The sequence below is a fragment of the Trachypithecus francoisi genome, unplaced genomic scaffold, assembly GCF_009764315.1.
Source record: "Trachypithecus francoisi isolate TF-2019V2 unplaced genomic scaffold, Tfra_2.0 Lachesis_group7, whole genome shotgun sequence".
Lineage (NCBI taxonomy): Eukaryota > Metazoa > Chordata > Mammalia > Primates > Cercopithecidae > Trachypithecus > Trachypithecus francoisi.
Genome location: NW_022681472.1, coordinates 55,260,812 through 55,282,486, shown reverse-complemented (window position 1 = coordinate 55,282,486; position 21,675 = coordinate 55,260,812). Strand labels below are relative to the sequence as shown.

The following is a 21,675-nucleotide window of genomic DNA, read 5'->3' as shown; positions in this document are numbered from 1 at the left end:
AATGGCAACAAAAACCAAAATTGACAAATGGGATCTAATTAAACTAAAGAGCTTCTGCACAGCAAAAGAAACTATCATCAGAGGGAACAGGCAGCATGCAGAATGGGAGAAATTTTTTGCAATCTATCCATCTGACAAAGGGCTAATATCCAGATTCTGCAAAGAACTTAAACACACATAAGAAAAAAACAAACAACTCCATCAAAAAGTGGGCAAAGGATATGAACAGACACTTCTCAAAAGAAGACACTTATGTGGCCTACAAACATATAAATAAAAGCTCATCATCACTGATCATTACAGAAATGCAAATCAAAACCACAATGAGATACCATCTCATGCTGGTTAGAATGGTGATTATTAAAAAGTCAGGAAACAACAGACGCTGGAGAGGATGCAGAGAATAGGAACGCTTTTACACCATTGATAGGAGTGTAAAATACTTCAACCACTGTGGAAGACAGTGTGGCGATTCCTCAAGGATCTAGAACCAGAAATACCATTTGATCCAGCAGTCCCATTACCAGATATATACCCAAAGGATTATAAATCATTCTAGTATAAAGACACACATACACGTACGTTTATTGCAACACTGTTCACAATAGCAAAGACTTGGAACCAACCCAAAGTGTGGCACATATACACCATGGAATACTATGCAGCCATAAAAAAAGATGAGTTCATGTCCTTTGCAGGGACATGGATGAAGCTGGAAACCATCATTCTCAGCAAACTAACACAAGAACAGAAAACCAAACACCACACATTCTCACTCGTAAGTGGGAGTTGAACAACGAGAACACATGGACACAGGGAGGGGAACATCACACACCAGCCCCTGTCACAGGGTGGGGGATAACATTTTCAGAAATACCTAATATAGATGACGGGTTGATGGGTGCAGCAAACCACCATGGCACGTGTATAATTATGTAACAAACCTGCATGTTCTGCACATGTATCCCAGAACTTAAATTATAATAATAAATAAATAAATAATTCTGGTAACACAGCAAGACTGAATTAATTCACTCAAATATTGGCAGGAAAGACTCCACAAAGGAGGTAACATGGAGTTTGTTTGAGAAATAATTCTTAAAGACAGAAGACTAGCAGACAGAAAGAAGATGCACGAAGGCATAAATTCACAAAGTGAATTGTAAGTAGTTTAGTGTGAGTGAAGCAGACCACACAAAAAATGCAACTGGTATACCAGAGGTAAGGCCAGAAAGACAAAGTAAGGCCTAGTTGTGAAGGGTTTTAAATATCTTGCAAAGAAACATGAAGTTCATCCTGAAGGTACCAAGAGATAGTGAAAACTGTTAAGCAATTAAGTGTAATAAAATTTGAGTTTTAGAAGTGAAAGTTCTTTTTTATTTTTAACAATTTTTTAAATTTTTCAATAGCTTCAGGGATACAATTGGTTTTTGGTTACAGAGACAAATGGCATAGTGGTGAAATCTGAAATTTTAGTGCACCTGTCACCCAAGTATTCCCCCAACCCACCTTTTTAGTCTCTAATGTCCATTATACCACTCTGTATGTCTTTGCATACCCATAGCTTAGCTCATACTTATAAGTTAGAGCATACAGTATTTGGTTTTCTATTCCTGAGTTATGAAGTTAAAATTCTTATATTAACACAAAGAATATATAATTGGAAGAAGAGAGTGAAAATAAGAGACCAACTAGGAGTTGTTTTGCTAATACTCAAAACTCTTCTCATCTTATTTGATTCCTGATACAAGAACTGTAAGTTGAATCTATTATGACTCCAGTATGTAGTCTGGATGTTAACTTAAATAAATTCATTAAGTATGTTTATTTGATCTGCATTTAATTGTTTTCCTCTAAGTGGAGAGCGGAAAAAGAAAGTTATGATCCTTGGTTATTTTGTGGGGGTCTTTGCAATCCAAAGAAAAATCCTAGGCCTAAAAATTTCATTATGTTTTGGTGATTTAATTTGACATATATAACTGCAATCATTTAAAAAATCCACTAAGTATATAATTGTACATATACATATTTACTGAATGTATAATTCAAATTTCTTCAAACTTGTTTGAGGCTGGGCATGGTGGCTCATGCCTGTAATCCCAGAGAGATTAAAGACCACATCCCTCCAGCCCCAGTACTCACAGCCTTGTCACCTAATTCTGAGTTAGAAACCCCAGTACTGATTCCTTCATGCCATTTATATTGTTTATATCAGCCACCAGGAGAAACCCAAAATTCTAACAATACCCCTCATCACTCAGATTCTCATCACTAGACAGACGTGTGTAATCCCCATCTGACCTCATCTCTCATTCCACACACCGCAATCTCCTCCATTCTGCCCTCTAGAACTCATGATATGTCATCAGCAAAATCTTTATCTTCCTAAAACTCTTTTCTGAATCTGAGGCCCTAAGGACCCTCAGAGTGGCTGATTCACTGTTTGGAAAAGAGCTATCACACTGCAGACACAGTAATGGACTTTCCTAGAACAAGAAATGAATTCTGAGTCACTGAAATTTCCGTGGTAGTTTTTTAGAGCCATTGTTTAACACTGACCTATTAGAGGAATCTAAAAAAGTTGATCCTTTCCACGTCCTTAAAACACAGTCTTCACTTCTTTCTGAACACTACCATCTCTATGTTCCCATTCTACCTCAGTTGTAGCTTTTTCTCAGTTTTCTTGCTAATTCTTCATTCTCCATACCACTAAATGCTGGAACATCCAAGGGTTCACTACTTGGGTCATTTCTTTTCTCTACAAACACTTCCATCTTAGAGGATCTCACTCAATGTCATAACTTTAAGTATCCTCTATGAGGATTCTATTTCCAGGGAATTGTCTATCCTGTAAGCTCCAGACTATTTATCCAACTGCCTACTGAACATCTCCATTTGGATGGTTAATAGGAATTTCAAATTTAACATAGCCCAAGGAAATCTCTTGAGTCTCCTTCTCAAAAGTCCCTATACTCTTCACCTTTTAGTCTTCCAAGTTTCAATAAATAGCAAATCCACCTTTCTGGCTGCAGAAACAAACAAACAAACAAAACCATGACCCTTCTCTGTTACACCATACATCCTGAAAATTACTATAATCTGATTGGCTCTATCTCAAAATAGATCCTGAATTTGACCTTGCATCCTCTAGGATGCCTACCTGGCAAAGTTACCATGATTACAGGTATACACTATAGCCAAGAGCCATACAGCACCTGGCTTATCTCCTTCTACGCTTTTCTCCCTACAGTCTATTCTCAGTACAGCATCAAGATTATGGTAAAATAGCCAGAAAAGGTTATATCATACCTCTACTCAAAACTCATCACCTTTCTCTCAATCCCCCATTTCCTCATTTCTTTAGAAGATCACAAAAAGATTTTTAAAATTTCAGCAGCACAGCAGGAATAAAGTCAAACAGATGCCGACTTGTGAATCTTATTACATTGTATTCTTATATTCTGTTGATGTGGCCTGGAAAACACTTGAAAATGAGATAAAGGAAAATGCTGGCCTCTTCCAAGACTTATGAGCTATGGAAAAGTTGCTTAGTTCAATTCAATAAGTATAATTGAGTGCCTACTTGTGCTAGGTCATGGAGAAACAAAGAGACTGGGGTCACACCTCTGAGGGGCTCTCATTATAAAGAGAGAAATAGATGGATAACAAAAAATGTTACCATAATGTAGAAAGTACAATAATTGTAGAAGCATTGATGGCCTCTCACTTTATTCTAAACCACATATGCATGACTATGAAAAAGACAATATTATCATTCATGATCCTAAAAATGATTTGGGAATCTCTCAAAAGAAATAAACATAAATTTACATATACCTTTTTTAAAGGGTAAGAAAGAAAGTCAATTTTTAGTTTCAGAAATAACCTAAATCTGTACTTTCTTCTTTGTTTTCTTGGCTACCAATTTGTTGAAAATCTTCATCACCATAAAGATTTACTCACAGTTCTGAAAAGGATCTTCCTCCTTTAGTTCCATCCTACAAACAATTCTCAGCTGTAGGATACTACTTAAAAATGAATCTCAGGAAGAAAGTCAAAGTTCTCTATCTGGCTTTCAAAGCTCTGTATAAGCTGGTCTTGACTCTCTGAATCTCTGTTCAACTTTATTTTCCACTATTTCAACTAAAGATTCTTTACTCCAATCAGTGTCTTCTCTCTGCTGTTCCCATCCAAATGAAAGCACCTTCTTGACTGTTACACCTATCTAAGACCTATCTTAAGGTCTTCTCAATGAAAACTTTTCTATAATAATGATTCCTTCCACTCAGTTTTCCTCAGTTCTCTAAAGTCTACTATGCAGTACATTACTTTTCTTTCTCCAGACAGAACCTAAAGTTCATCATAACAGAAACCATGTCATACATTACTTGCAATTTCCCAACCCACTTAGCACAGAGTGGAGAACACTGACTAGAGGTAAAATTTTATCTTAATATCCCCTCTTGTACTTGATCTATTCTTATAATAATTCAACATTTTAAAATATATCTAAATTTCTGATGTAGTAGGAATACCCTGGAAGATTATGCAAACCATGTGAAATTGTGTCATGAGCTGCTAACTCCTTCTGAATATCTGATAAATATCTGTGAGGAACCAGAACAGATAAGAAAAGTTATAGGACATCAACTTAAATCAGTTAAAGAACAGGGGTTTAAAAGATTAAGGAATGAGAGTTTTACATCTCTAAAAATAATGAGAAAGAAAAAGTTTAATTCATTCGTGCAACAACTATTTAATACATATTTGCTCAATACCAGAAATGGCTGTTAGACTCTGGGAATACAAAAATGAAGAAGTCATATATGGCCGTTGAGATATAATCTAGAGAAGGAGAGAATTTTAAAAACAAACAAACAAACAAAAAAAAAACAAGAACAGGATACATGATAAGTGTTCTAAGGACAGAAAGGGGTGTTAAAGAATCCTGGGTGACTGGCACATACCTCTTTTATGGAATACAGAGGTTTCTTTATTGATAATCTAAACTAAGACCTGCAGTATGAAAAGTATATAGCGGCCAGGCATGGTGGCTCACGCCTGTAATCCACGCACTTTGGGAGGCTGAGTTGAGTGGATTACAAGGTCAGGAGTTCGATACCAGCCTGGCCAATATGGCAAAACCCCGTCTCTACTAAAAATACAAAAATTAGCGTGGCAGGTGCCTGTAGTCCCAGCTACTCGGGAGGCTGAGGCAGGAGAATCACTTGAATCGGTGAGGCGGCAGGTTGCAATGAGACAAGATCATGCCATGACACTCCAGCCTGGGTGACAGAGCAAGAGTCCGTCAGGGGAGGGGAGGGGAGGGGAAGGGAGGGGAGGGGAGGGGAGGGGAGGGGAGGGGAGAGAATGAAGTACACAAGAAAATGAAACAGGATCCATATAAGGAAAAATGACAAAGATGCCACGGGAGAACCTGATGGAGGTTAGATAAGATCCAACTGTGTGGAACATGGTAAGAAGTCTGAGTTATATCTTAAGTGCAATAGGAAGCTACTACTGCGATTAATCAGGGAGAGACATGATCTAATTTAGGTTTTTAATAAGATGACTCTTGCTGCCATGTGGACAATGAATTGAGGTAACTGAGATCAGAGGATAAGATAATACCAAATGCCACCAGGAAGGCTAGTTAGCATATCCTTACATTACTCTGTACAAAAAAATGATGTGGCTCCATTTGTTATGGCATACGAACAGACAAACAGATTCAAGATACAACTTGGAAGCGGAATGGACAGGAAAGGGAGACACTAAGGATGAATCCTAGGTCTCAGCCTTGAGCATCATGGTGAATGAGGTACATAGTTGTATAAATTTAGGAAGGCAGATGAAACAAGACGTGTTAGGCTTGAGCATCCCGTAAAATACCTAAGCAGAGATGTGTAGGCAGTTGGATATGAGGCACCTTTAAAAAAGAGAAAAAAAAATAAGACTGATATAACAAAGCAGGTCAGTTAGACAGCCTAAAAAAGAAGGCAGATCATCAGTGTGAAATAAATTTCATTATGTAGGCATCTGTACTGATATACTGAGGTTTAAGCCAACTTGCAGATGATTAAGATCAAAAGGAAAAAAGAAAGAATAAAATTTTACCACAAGGCTAGAAACTGTTAGTCAAAATACGCTTCACCATGCTTGAAGTCTACAGCTTTTCCTTTAAAATTCAAACATCAAAAATGTGATCTTCAGCTTCTGAATTGTGTTTTATCATATTAAAGAACTTTCACGTATCTTACTTTACTTGAGGTATTGCTGGGTATACTTATCATCATTTTATAAACGAAAAAAAACCATGCGATCTTAGCTTAACATGGGGTAGGGTAAGATAAAAACTTAGGTGTTTTGGTCCCTAAGCTACTGGTTTATCTACTATACCTTCCTAATTCTTGATTTACATTTTATACTCATTATTTTTGGCAAGTGTATTTGGCAATATAAATTTAAATATCTTGAAGAGAAAGTGACCTTTACATAGTACTATTTTTAAAATTTCTAAAAGTTAAATAATATTCAAAGCTTTAAGAAACTTGCCACAGAATTGCAATAATGCATAAGACTTTTCATCAAAATAAAAACTACATTCAATAGTATCACTCTTGAAAGCCCCTTGGGAAATAATGGCTTTTGGATTTTGCAAGTCAGCGTGACATGGCATGCAAAATTGCATCTCATGCTGAGCCAACCAGGAAAATATATGTCATCACTATGTGACATTCAAAATTTCATCTGGAAACTATAATCTTGTTCTGACTGCTAAGAGGGGGTGAAAAGACTGTTAAAAAAATTTTGGTTGAATTTTTGCTGAATTCTTGCCAGTTTGTATAAAAACTAGAATAACTTACACTTATTTCCAAAGAACTCTGTATTTGAAAAACATTCACATATTAACACTGCAATATGTTCTCAAAGAACTTTAAAATTAAGTGACATTATAGCTCAAATCACATATTATGATAATTCAAATTAATGGCTCTTTGGGAAAAAATTTTTATAATGAAATCGATGAAGTTTAAAAATGAATAAATTGTGCTAAACAAAACTGCATTGTTCAAAATTGCACACAACAAAAACATATTGTAATTCTTTTCCTTCAGTTGAATAAACTCTATGTCTAAAAAAATTAAAACGAAGCCTGTTGTAAAGTCTGCAATCTGTCTTATTCATCTCATGTCTTTTCCTTCCAGATTTTTCTCCCTCTTCCCTAGTTCATGTGGCTAATACCTTCATAATCAATTTACCATCTTCCTATCAAAACAGTAATGTGTTTTAAACCTGCTGTGACTAATTGCAAAATAAAAAATTAGTATGTACAAACTGGAATAGCTGGAGTTATCCTCATGAGCCATGTTTCTGCTATTCTTGCATTTTTTCTGGCATTATATCTCATGCCCCAGAACACAGGTGTGAAAACATGATCCAACCTGGGCTGCCGCTGGGCCAATCATTGTACCTAACCTTCCTGATCATAGTGACTGTCCAAGATGTTGGCACATGATTTAAGACAGTCAAGCAAAACCCTCTTCGATTACATTTTTTTATTTTTTTAAATTTTTTTATTTTTGGAGACAGAGTCTTGCTCTGTCACCCAGGGTGGAGTGCAATGACGCAATCTCAGCTCGCTACAACCTCTGCCTCCCAGGTTTGAGCGATTCTCCCACCTCAGCCTCCTGATTAGCTGAGACTACAGGCATGTGCAACTACACCTGGCTAATTTTTGTATGTTTAGTAGAGACGGGGTTTCACCATGTTGGCCAGGCTGATCTCGAACTCCTGGCCTCAGGTGATCTGCCCGCCTTGACCTCCCAAAGTGCTTCAATTACATTTTCAATAGGCATTGGATAAGACCTGTTTCTCTGTGATCATAGGGAATTAAGTATGTGAGTTCAGAGGTACCTCAGCCATGTACAAAACTATGTCAAGAAATCTATGTTCAGTAAGAGAAAGTTAAACCAACACGAAAAGATGGCGTGCTGATAACGTGGAATCTCTGGTTCTAAGTCATTCCAAAGAAAAGATCCATCTTTGCCTTTACCATTTTGGTTACGGGATTCAATAAATAGTCTGCCACAACCGGTTTTTAAACTGAAAATCATTTGACTATAGTTTCTGTCTCTCACAACTGAAGAGTCCTTTCTAATTTAGGAATGTTTATTTGCTAGTAAAGAAATTACCTATCAGTTTGGGGAAAACCAGGCAGTAGGTTAGTAGTTGTATGTGCCCTGCCCTAGCAACATCATTACATAGCCTGCATAGGTCCCAAAATGCTTTAAGCATATCATGAGACTTGTTTCCCTCCTTTCTCAGGCTTACTTCTTTAAGAGCTGTTCAACTTCATTGGCTTCCTAACTCACCTGACTTTCAGTACCTCTATTAGCATATTCACTGGTCATTATCCCACTGATTCTCTGCCTAAGCCAGCAGATTTGGAGATGCTATTGATTTTTTTTTTTAACTCCTTGATCAGAAGGAGTAAAGATTTCTTTCACTATCTCAGCCAATACCTTTCTTAGTTTAAATTGGCTCCTTAGGAACTGCAGGACAGTGCTCTGGTGGCCTTGGACTACCCAGTTCTCTTCCTTTTTTCACTTGTAGTTCTTAAGAATAATTGTATAACGCAACATCTTAAGATAGGAAGGGACTGACCAAAACAGCTCAAGTTCTGTTCCAGTCCCGACTAGAAACAGTACACTGTAATGCTTTAGCCAGCAAGTTGTATCACCATGGAATATAAAACCCAAAGAGAGATGTCTTCCAGGGACCTTCAGATGTAGTGCGGCATGCACAGATGAGACACCATTTAACCTGAGCAGCTTTCCGGAGTCTGGGGGAACCAAATCACACTGAATCCTAGGCTTCTATTGTCCCTTGATACCTATCTGTGAGTACAGTCATAAATCTGGTTAATGTAACTCACTGCATATGAGTGTGTTCTGTCTTACTGGACAAGTTGGTAACCACTGCACAGTGAATCTACTCCACAGGATAATCATATCTGAACCTTACATGAGAGGCTTTCTCTAGGTAATGCTAAACTTTCAGATAATAACATTCCAACACGAGAGTGTTCTCCAAAAAATGTGGTGCACAAAGCTACAAGAACACCCATAGGGTGCTCCTGGCCTAAGTCCAGGAGTTTGAGACTAGCCTGGCCAGCATGAGAATATCTACTTATATTTACTTTCATCTAAAAATGAGAAACACATATAGTTACTTATTTATTTATTCAGTTATTTATTTATTTAGAGCTGGAGTCTCGCTCTGTAGCCCAGGCTGGAGTGCAATAGCATGATATCGGCTCACTGCAACCTCCACCTCCTGGGTTCAAGCAATTCTCCTGCCTCAGCCTCCCGAGTAGCTGAGACTGCAGGCATGTGTCACCACACCGAGCTAATTTTTGTGTTTTTAGTAGAGATGGGCCATGTTGGCCAGGCTGGTCTCAAACTTCTGACCTCAAGTGATCCGCCCACCTTGGCCTCCCAAAGTGCTGGGATTACAGGTGTGAGCCACTGTGCCCAGCCATAGTTTATTAATATTTAATACAGTAGACTATCATTGGAGTCCTTCCTCATGTCAGAAGGCCACAGATAACACTATGTTAAGTATACAAAGGAACAGGAACACTCAACAACAAGAAAGAATTGCCAAGGATCCTTCAATCCTTCACTTGTTTTCAGTTAATTGTGGCATATTACAATTTACCATGCATAGTTAATCAGGTTTTAGAATTTTATTACTTATTTTAACTGAATTAATACTCATAATCTGTATACACACTTTAAAAATATTCCTGTAAAACACACTCAAAAATATGGATTAAAAACAAAACTAATTTATTTGAATAAAAAAGGCAATATCCCATTAAATTGAAATAACTCATTATATAAGGAAGATGAAAATTTACTAGCCTTATGTCAGCAAACCTTTGCAAAATAGATGGGACTGAAAAATAAGTATCTTGAGTACAGTCAATGATGACCTTTTCATCTCTTCAATCTCTTCAATATGATGTATCTCAGTGAGGCAGCTTTCCAATTATGTCAGTCATTAAAACCAACATTTGGAATACACTTAATTAAAAATTAAACTTACAAGTTGCTATCATAACAAAGTATTAAACAAATATTTAAAAAGTAATACCATGCAGGCTGGGTGCAATGGCTCACACCTGTAATACCAGCACTTTGGGAGGCCGAGACGGACGGATCACTTGAAGTCAGGAGTTCGAGACCAGTCTGGCCAACATGGTGAAACCTTGTCTCTACTAAAAAACACAAAGATTAGCCAGGTGTGGTGGTGGGCACCTGTAATCCCTGATACTTGGGAGGCTGAGGCAGGAGGATTGCTTGAACCCAGAAGGCGGAGGTTGCAGTGAGCTGAGATTGAGCACTGCACTCCAGCCTGGGTGACAGAGCGAGACTCTGCCTCAAAAAAAAAAAAAAAGTAATACCATGCAATATTACACCCACTGAAACATTACTGATGTATTAAAATTCTATCTGAATAGTGTAATTTAAATATTAAAATTAAAATAATCTTACATGCTTTATTACATTAAATAGTGATACATATATTTAACATATAAATCAATAACTACTATGGATGCTTGCTCAAAAAATTACCGATAGGAGTGCACTAAGAAAAACAATTGAAGACTACAATTTTAAGGTTAACTATTTTTAAATAGTTTATATTTTCTGTATTTGTTCTAATTTATTCCTTCTTAGTATTCAGTAATGCTTTTAAAGAAACGTTAGTCTGCCTCGGTTGTGCCGAAGGAAACCAAGAAACCATGTTTTGGGGTGGAGGTGGGGGTTCTTATTTCCCCTCCCTCTTTTCGTTGTTTTGTTCCAGGTTTGGGCCAGCATATTCAAAAGGGAAGGGAGTGAGGTAGTGCTAACAGTAATGGAAGTCAAATAACTCCAATAGGGTACGGAAGTACAAGTAATTTTTCAACATTAATTTACCTTCCAAAGCTTTCTCTTCTGAGAAAATTTAATGAAGTCTATGCTCTACCTTCAAAGTAAAAATAGAAAGCAAAACTTGAACACATTAGAAGAAACCATACACAAATAAATCTGCTTTATAATCATAGAGAAATAAAAAGTGAGCCAAAGAGGTAAGGACCAAGAATTTAAAAAAAAAATTAAATATGGAATAATTGCTAGTCTCTCAAGAAAAGGACCCAACAAGATAGGACATTATATGTATATTAAATAAAGTACAGTGCATTTAAAAATAAAAATAAATAAACCCAGTCTGCTTAACAAACTGAACACTTTGTTGGAATTAATCATCAAATACCAATGATAAAATACTCTGCAGGGCACACATGGAGACATACTAAATAAAGTGTAATTACATCTCCTTACGAGCTAATGATTCATTTCAGGAGTTTTCACATGAACACTAGCAATGCGAGAAATTCAAATATGTGGTAAATGTCAACTTAGTAATATATTTGATAGATATGGCTATAAGATTGCCATCAGATGACTGAGGGATGCTTCATGTTTATGAAAGTGACAGCTATCATCAGAGACACTTCATATTTATCACCTTCATAAACTACTACCTTCATAAAACATGAAATATTCAAAAAATCAAAGAGTTAAGGAGATGAAGTATATGGCTACAATCATCTACAGTATGGGTAACATATCAAATAATCATCCAGCATCTGTTGAAGTCCTTTAGAAAATTAATCTTAGAAATATTGTCTAATTATAAATTATGCTGATTGCCTAGAATAGTGCAAAAACAACTTATAAAATAATTTGAACTTTGTGGATCATTTTAAGCTCTGCAGACTGCTAATACTTTTTCCCTTGAATTTAGATTTAGAAATAAAAATAATTTTTCTTACAATGTACAAAACAACTCAGTAAACATATATTTTCATTAAATTCTCTGATGACTTTCTGAATTACATTTTCAAGTTATTTTACTTTAGATGTACTTCATTAGATATACTTTATTTTATTTGCAACGTTTTTCTGTTCTAAAATAGTAAAATTTTTTAAGATAATCTTTTATCCCTGATAAAATCAATTTTATATTATACAATAATGTCTACCTTCATGCTTTAATATTTTCAAATGACATTTGTAAAGAAAAAATAAAATTTTAGGGCCCTCTAACCACCTGAATGAACCCCTCTTCTCAGCCAGGGCATTCCAAAGTTAACCTGAAAAACTGGTTCCCTGTATGAGAAAAATAGGAGGCTTGTCTTGAGAAAATTATACACTTTTTGATCTCTTAGATTCTCTAAAAGTGAAAAAAAAAAAAAAAAAAAAAAAAAAACTTGTCCCACATAAGTACTTGTTTGTGGAAAGAAAAATAACTAAATTAATCTATAATGATACATAGTATTATCTTCTTATCTCTGACCTAAAGAAGAAATGATTTTTCCTGAATGGTTAAGTCTCACATTTGTGCAGGATTTTAGAGCTTGCTCACCTGTGATCTCACTGTATAAATTATCCTTAGTCTTTGTGGTATCTCCAATTTTGTCTCCTTGTCTCTTTACATCTCTATTGCTATATATATACCCCAAGTGACTATATAGTCAAATTTCTTGAATGACTGGTGTACATAGGTTTTCCCTCCTTCAATTCACATCCGTTCCTTAACAACTAAAAGTCCTCTGGCCAACTGGCCACAGACTAACAGCCTGTTTGTCAGCCTCATTGTTGTTGATGACTCTACAGCATATCATGCACATCCACCTTCTTCTTGAAACTCTTTGGAATTGTGTCTCACATATACATGTAGCTTTGTTGCCTACTTCTCATATAGTGATGCTTCTGAACTCTCTCCATTGGCTCCTTCTCCTTACTCTTCCATTAAAAAGTTCCTTTGAATGTAATTTTGCACTCTCTTCTCATTCTGCTCTGTAGGGTCTCCTGAGAAATCTCAACCACTCTGTGGCTTCCACTAAGATCCATATGTTGATGACTCCCAAGTCTATATCTCTTACTGTGAAATATCTAAGCAACACTAAAAACATTTTTTTAACCAGCTTTGCCTTGTGATATGCATACTAAAAGGAAAATATTTTTATTCTCTATTTTTTTCCAAAATTCAGCTTTTGATTTTCCATTTTAAGTTACTATGGTAGAAGCAGCTAAATAATCTCTACTATCCACTCTCCTTTTCTTTCTTAGTTAGAACACACAAGTTGTAGCCAGGTACATGGCCTTAAAGAATACATAAAGGCAGCAAAAGCCAAAATTGACAAATGGGATCTAATTAAACTAAAGAGCTTCTGCACAGCAAAAGAAACTACCATCAGAGTGAACAGGCAACCTACAGAATGGGAGGACATTTCTGCAATCTACTCATCTGACAAAGGGCTAATATCCAGAATCTACAAAGAACTCAAACAAAAAACAAACAACCCCATCAAAAAGTGGGCAAAGAATATGAACAGACATTTCTCAAAAGAAGACATTCATACAGCCAACAGACACATGAAAAAATGCTCATCATCACTGGCCATCAGAGAAATGCAAATCAAAACCACAATGAGATACCATCTCACACCAGTTAGAATGGCAATCATTCAAAAGTCAGGAAACAACAGGTGCTGGAGAGGATGTGGAGAAATAGGAACACTTTTACACTGTTGGTGGGATTGTAAACTAGTTCAACCATTATGGAAAACAGTATGGTGATTCCTCAAGGATCTAGAACTAGATGTACCATATGACCCAGCCATCCCACTACTGGGTATATACCCAAAGGATTATAAATCATGCTGCTATAAAGACACATGCACACGGATGTTTATTGTGGCACTATTCACAATAGCAAAGACTTGGAATCAACCCAAATGTCCATCTGTGACAGACTGGATTAAGAAAATGTGGCACATATACACCATGGAATACTATGCAGCTATAAAAAAGGATGAGTTTGTGTCCTTTATAGGGACATGGATACAGCTGGAAACCATCATTCTTAGCAAACCATCACAAGAACAGAAAACCAAACACCGCATGTTCTCACTCATAGGTGGGAACTGAACAATGAGATCACTTGGACTCGGGAAGGGGAACATCACACACCAGGGCCTATCATGGGGAGGGGGGAGGGGGGAGGGATAGCACTGGGAGTTATACCTGATATAAATGACGAATTGATGGGTGCTGACGAGTTGATGGGTGCAGCACACCAACATGGCTCAAGTATACATATGTAACAAACCTGCATATTATGCACACATACCCTAGAACTTAAATAATAAGAAAAACAGATATAAAGAAAAACAAATAATCCTATCCTACTAATTAATAAGTGCTATTAATATTTTGATCTACTTTCTGTCAGACATTTTTCTATGTCAATAAATAGATATTTACTGTAAAAAGAAAAAAATAATACATACTACATTTTCAAGACCTCTTATGCAGCTAGATAGGACCATGTAACTAGCTTCTAGCCAAGAGTATATAAACAAAATGGGGTGTGCAACTTCTAGGTAGTGCTTAATGACGTAGAAAATACCTTTTTCTTTCACTGTACTCATTTCTGCTCACTGAAATGCAGACTTGATTAACTGCTGAAGCCACCATCATGAACCATGAGGCAAGCCTGGCAATGAAGGTCACTCAAAGTAGAATAAAAAGCTTCCTGATATGGAAAGATCATAATAGCTTTAGGGTGCCTGCTTAAACTTTCTAATGAGAGACAAAATTGGATCTTGTTTAAAGCACCGTTATTTAGAGTAGTCTGATATTTTCAGCCAAACTTAAGCCTAAACAAGATAACTGTATTATTAAACTTTGGCATAAATTTAAAATATTACATCTTGAAATGAGGTCAGCAAAAAAATATAATTAGAAATATTCTACTCGGGCCAGGCGCAGTGGCTCATGCCTGTAATCCCAGCACTTTGGAAGGCTGAGGCAGGCAGATCATGAGGTCAAGAGATCGAGACCATCCTGGCCAACATGGTGAAACCCCGTCTCTACTAAAAATACAATAATTAGCTGGGCGTGGTGGCACGTGCCTATAGCCCCAGCTACTCAAGAGGCTGTGGCAGGAGAATCGTTTGAACCTGGGAGGTGGAGGTTGCAGTGAGCCGAGATCACGCCACTGCACTCCAGCCTGGGCGACAGAGCAAGACTCTGTCTCAAAAAATAAATAAATAAATAAATAAAGAAGAAATATTCTACTCAATAACCAAAGATCATACTCCAAAGACAGGTTCTTTAAAAACAAATAACAATAATCTAAAGCCTTTTATTATCTGTAATATAAACAACATTACTTTTTAAGATTTCAAGATTTTTCATATTTACTTCTCTTGAAGACCTAGGCATAAGAGATAGATTTTCCATATGCCTGATAAAAATTGAAACATCTGAAGGATCATATATATTTTTTTATTTTGGTAGAAGCCTCAGCATTCTGGAATATATTTAAGGATATATCAAGGCCAAAAAATATATACCAACAGTAGTGTTTCACTTTTGAGTCTCATCCAGGAACTTAACTGTGCACCAGTGAGTGGCACTCAAATAAAGAAAGGTGGAACTATCAATGCCATTATGAAACACGATCATAAAAGGTGTTTCCCAGTAGTATCCATCTTGGTAACTCTGATGCAAAATCTTTCACTATCTTAGTGCTACGGGACAGGGCTGCAAATTTAGAGTAATTCCTTAGCAAAAAAATAAAAATGGCACTGAAGTTGGCTGGCTATATATTAGGTATTAGAGATGAAATAGTAGATGACAACATTTGCATAGACCTGATTTGCAGGACTGCCTATGCCATGAAAGAAAGAAAGAAGGAAATATTCAGAGTGAAAGAAGGAAATAATCACAAAGTGCCTATACTCTGGCAATTTCAATTTTTAAAAAGTCTCATTAAATATCTTTTTAACCTTGGATAAGTTTCTTGACCTCTTTGTGACTTAATAGTCTTACTTATAAAATGAAAGGGTTACAGTATATCATTTATTCCTATAGATATAGATATAGATACATATATAATTCCAAGTCATTTATCCACAGATATCCATATGGCTCACTTCCTCGCCTGTTTCAAGTATCTGGTCAAATGTGAACTCTCAATGAGCCCTACCCTCACAACCATAATTAATTATCATCCCATGGTTCAATAAGGCTCTGTACATTTATTTTCCTTTATTCTCTTTGTGCTTCATTTTGGCATGTTTCCATCACTATGTCTTCAAGTTAATTAATCTCTTTTTCTTGCAATATCTACTACTCTACATCTAATTCCACTAAATTTTTATTTCAGATATTTTCTTTTTCATCTCTAGAATTGAGTTTGGTTCTTTTATATATTTTCCATTTCTCTCCTCAATGTATCCAACTTCTTGTAAATATCTGGACATAGTTATGATACCTGTTTTAACATATAGGTATTTAATATACCTGCTAATTCTATCATCTGTGTCATTTCTCAGCCTATTTCTATTGGCTAGTTTCTCTCCTGTTGGTAGTGCTCACTCCTTTGCACCTCTAGTAATTTTTTTATTGAATGTTTGGCACTGTTATATTTAAGTTGTTGTATGTCTCCATCTTATTGTATTCCTTTTAATGATGTTGGGCTACAACAGTATTGTATTCCTTTTAATAGTAACAGTTACTTGCTATTTTGTTTCCTTCAGAGGCTGATTTACAAGTTTGTTTAAGGTGAGTCTAAGGTAGTCTTTATAAATAGTTTAGCCCCATAGCTAAGGCCTAGCCCTTCTGGTCTCTACTGAATGTCCTAAATAACCAATGAGAATTGTATACTACGGACAGTAGGAACTTCAATGCCTTCTGCCCTGTGTAAGGGTGGGAATCATTAAGATCACAGCTCCAAGGTTATTCTTTGCCAAACCCTGTGAGGTCTCATCGCCCCAGGGGCTCTTTTTCTGCATAACTTTCTCCATCTCTGGAATTTTATTCCATAATTTCTAGTCATTTCTGCCTCCCCAAACTTCAGTTCCTGTCTCTACAACTCAGAAAGACCACTGAGCTCAGTTTAAGATATCCTATTCTACTCTGTATTCTGAAACGTGCCTTGAGGCAGAAAGCTAGGGAAATCCCAGGGCTCACCTTTGTTTCCGTTCTATGAGGAATCACACTCCTGCACTGCCTGTTGTCCAATGTCCAGAAACTAAGGAATTTTCCCCATATAGTTTATCCTGTTTGTTAGTTGTTTACAGCAGGAATATAAATCTAAACCCTGTTAGTCTATCATGGCCAGAAGCTAAAGTTCTATACTTTGAATTTATAGCATTATCTACCAAATCTACAACATTATCACATGTCTTCATTTATTATTATCTTAGCAATAGTCAAGGTATCTTAAATTTAAAAGGCTTCTATTATTTTAACTCTGTACTTATTACATTGACATGATAAGTAATATATAAACATGTAAGATAAAATGGGTTATATCTTTTAAGTATGATTTATGGAGTATTCTGCTTTTTAAGTTTTCATCTCCATTCCAGAAATTTTCATCAATAATTCCAAATTAAGGTTTATAACATTTCAAAACCTAGGGTAAACAAATGTCATAGTTTTTAGGGGTTTCGTTGTTTTGAAGAATATACAGATTCTCTGGAAGATTATTTAGAATTTTGTGAAAACCGATTATCTTCATGTGGAGCAGCAAGTTTTTCTTCTGGCTTAGTCCACCCTATGTGACTATATCATTGAAATAGTGGCATTCTGTTGTTAACACATCCCCAGCCATCAAGCACATGTCCCCCTGCAGCCAGCCACTTAACACTGGCTGAATTTGGAAGAGGAAAAGGTCTGCTTCTAACTGAATAATTAAAAAGCAAAATCAAACCCAGTGCAGTATCAGCAGGTCTTGGTATTCATGTGTCAAAATCACCATATAACTTGTTGGGGATGAACTTAAAATCAACATTGGACCATAGGTTGTGATGATATAAATTTAAAAAATAATTTTAATAAGAACTCAGAAATAAAATTAACATTTCTCCACTGTAACGTAGTTAAAAAATAAATTGTGTATTTTACAACAATATGATTATACCTAATGCTACTGATTTATACCTAATGCTACTGAAAATGGCTAAGATAGTTAAAAAAACAAACAAAAACCAACAACCAAAAAAGGTAGGCAGATGTGCAAAAGACTATGAATACCTTAACAAACTCATTACAATTTATGATGCAATATAAATAATAATTAAAACAGTGATTGATAACTACATTTAAATGTATGTACATACTCTAAGAAATCATAAAATATATTTTTAATCTAAAAAAGAAGACTGTATCCTTTAATTAAAAATAAAACAAAGTGTTAAAACATAATTCTAAGTAAAGAAAATGTTTAGCAAAGAGTATTATCAAGAAAAGAGAGAGTACCACCGCCAAGTTCACCAGAGAATAGAATTCATAAACAATAAATGTTATACTCAACTCAAGGCCTTTTACCTTTGGTGACTGTGAGCAGTCACAAGCATTAGTTGGATGCTTATTAATTTTTATGCAAGCTTGAGTGAGAATATACATTTGGTGAAATAATAATGTCCTTATCTATAAGAAAAATACCTATAGGATACCTGATGGTTCTAAAGATGGGGGAACACCAAAGACATAAAATGCAATTATCCTTAATTCTAAAGAAAAGAACCATAGTTCATATTTAAAATTTAAAATAAAAAACAATGTGTTGTTTATGTTTTCATATTTTATAAATAATGATGAGAAATTACGTTTTTAGCTTTTGTTATTTATTTTCCCTCATTACAAATTAATTTCTTATAAAAACATAAAGTATAATAAAGAAGGTAAAATAATTATCAGATCAACTGGTATCATTTATGAATTGATATGTGATTGGTATGAGTTTACATATAAACTTTTCCATGCATATACAGATGCATTTCAAAATCTGTGATCATATACTTTATATTTGCATAGAAGATCTAGCAGAGAATATGAGAGAAAGGGGAAGAAAGATGATTAAGGTGTACTGTGGTTTTCAAGAATTCACTTGAAGGAACATACTATTGAGATGCAATTCTCCATCTCTTAAGTAGAGGTAGAGATTGTCTTTGTTCCCTACTGTGTTTTTAAGGATATTTGTATAGCGAACAGCCTCATAAGACAGAAATATGATCCTGCTTCTGAGCAAAGGGCAAGTGTGCTTACACCCTGGCAAAGGAGACACAGCGCCTCCCTCTGGAGAAAAGGGCAGGCATGCTTTCTATCCATTATAAAAGGTTCAGGTTCCCTAAATTCAGAATTCCTGGCCCCCTTCATGCCACCTTATGGAAACTGGGCTCAGGGCACTAACACAAGAAAATGCTACTACTGTGATTATTGCTAATGTTGTGGATAATAAAGTTCTTTGCCTCCAGCCGAGGAGTCTCATGTCTTTGGCCAGCATCAATGAAATTGTGGATGCTGACTTGCTAGCTTAGAAGTGGAGTAAAATCATAGTCCCTTTACAGTACTTGACACATACCTGTTACCGTTTTTGTTTTTATAGGGCTGCTGGCATATTCAGAGGCCTGATATGATTGCTGCTTTGCCAAGGGTGCACTTCCAATAGACACCTCATCCTCTTTCCTTCTACAAACTGGCATAACAAGAGGAATAGCTACCACAGGCTGCTGGAAAGAGCCAAAATGAAAAACTTTTTAGTTTTTAGTTTTTAACTATTTCTTAAGCAGTAAAGGTTAAACATGGCAATACTGAGGACAGTCCTTCACAAGTTGGGGCTGAGACTTCATTATTTTAAATTAATCAATCTCTCCCTCCTTCATCTGTCCCCGCACCCCGCCTTTTCTCTCTCTCTCTCTCACACACACACAGACACACACGCACACACACACACAGAGCAATGCTTATCCATTTAAATTTTAAATTAAAATTCTGAGTGAAAACCAAAGAGCCTGTAAGTACCCAGAAAATTTAAGTTTTAGTAGGAAGTATTAAAATAATATAGAAAGAGCAAGATAAAATTTAAATTCACTTTGAAAATTATGTTCTCAAAAAAATGGAAAAGTACCCTTATAAAGTTATCCTTATAAAATGGCATTTTCAGAAACATACTTTTACAGACTGATTGTATACATGTTAATATGGATACTCCAACTTTTTTGAAGAATACTGAAAATCTCTATATTTTGTCTGACAAAAGATATCCATAGCATATTCAGAAAGCACAGAAAAATATCTACTTAGAGAAAGCTGGAAAATATTATGATCCTCTGTTGAATGCATGCGGGCTGAGCTGGACAGTAAAGCAGCTGTTTCATCTTTATTCACTGAAATAAAGTCTGATGTTACTGCTGATGATGCCCAATACAATTCTGTCATATTATTGGCAAAAAAAAAAGGCACTTTTAAGTTTGCCATAGGATCAAAGATCAATGTTGAAGTGGGTGGAAAACAATCATCAAATGTTGGGTTTTAGCCACAGTTTGAGAAGGAAATTATAGCTTGGGAAACAACAGATGATAACTGTAACACAGTTGTATCAGATGGTAAATCTGGCAGTGGTTGGTCAGGCTGCAGTGTAGTCTAAGGTTATCTTCAATACCACAACCAAAGTTTTATAGATCCAACCTTAAGCCTCACCCAACTTAAAATACTCAATATAATTTACATTATGAAAAAGTATTTCAATGAAAACTTGTTTATTATATAACTATGTAATAAAATAAATTATGTTCTGAAACATGGAAAAGGGCATATTATTTTACAAGTTGCTAGTCACACTGAGTAAAAAAAAAAAAAGGAAAAGAAATTAGAGGCCAGGCGCGGTGACTCACGCCTGTAATCCCAGCATTTGGGAGGCCAAGGCGGGTGGATCATGAGGTCAGGAGATCGAGACCATCCTGGTCAACACGGTGAAATCCCATCTCTACTAAAAATACAAAAAATTAGCCGGGCGTGGTGGCAGGCGCCTGTAGTATCAGCTACTCGGGAGGCTGAGGCAGGAGAATGGCGTGAACCCGGGAGGCAGAGCTTGCAGTGAGCTGAGACCATGCCACTGCACTACAGCCTGGGTGACAAAAGTGAGACTCCGTCTCAAAAAAAAAAAAAAAAAAATTGAAAATGAGAAAAGGAAAAGATTAAATAAATTATCGGAAGCATCATAACATAGAGTACCTACTTTTATATTTGGTATTTAGTCAAACTGATAATACACAAATCTAAATTGGAAATCATTTTTAAGATCTAGATGAGAAACGCTCCACATATTGTTAAGTCTTGATGCATTTAAATTTCCATATCTAAAAAATAAGAGGGGGTGGAGATGGTTACTGGAAAAGTTCTTTATACTCTAATATTTAGTGACTCCATAATCCCTTGAATTTCTGCCCATTTATATTCCTGGAATACAATCCAAACTCTAAAAAGTTATAACCAAGTTCAGGATTAAAATTAATATACAGCTGGCCCTTGAATAAGTTTGAACCACATAAGTTCACTTACAAGTGGATTTTTTTCCACCTCTGCCACTTCTGGGACAAGACGAACCCCTCCTCTTCCTCCTCCTCAGCCTACTATTCAACATGAAGACCTTCAGGAATGATCTACTTTAGTCCTATATAGTATTTTGTCTTCCTTATGGTTTTCTTTTGTTGTTGTTGTTGTTTTTGTTTTTGTTTTTTTGAGACGGAGTCTCGCTCTG

General features: G+C 36.0%; 1 protein-coding gene across 10 annotated transcripts in view; it reads right to left on the bottom strand.

The window, feature by feature from the left end:
• Nucleotides 1-21,675, bottom strand: part of VPS13B (vacuolar protein sorting 13 homolog B) — an 869,883-nt gene that overhangs the window by 488,525 nt on the left and 359,683 nt on the right. For 9 of the 10 annotated variants that reach the window (XR_004435186.1, XM_033202375.1, XM_033202376.1 and 6 more), the window contains exon 21: nucleotides 19,498-19,645. Coding sequence is in view for 9 of the 10 variants with exons in the window: in XM_033202375.1 (XP_033058266.1) it covers nucleotides 19,498-19,645 (148 nt within the window). In the remaining variant the exon portion in view is untranslated. The remainder of the gene's footprint in view (nucleotides 1-19,497; nucleotides 19,646-21,675) is intronic. The other variant, XM_033202378.1, reaches the window with a different exon arrangement.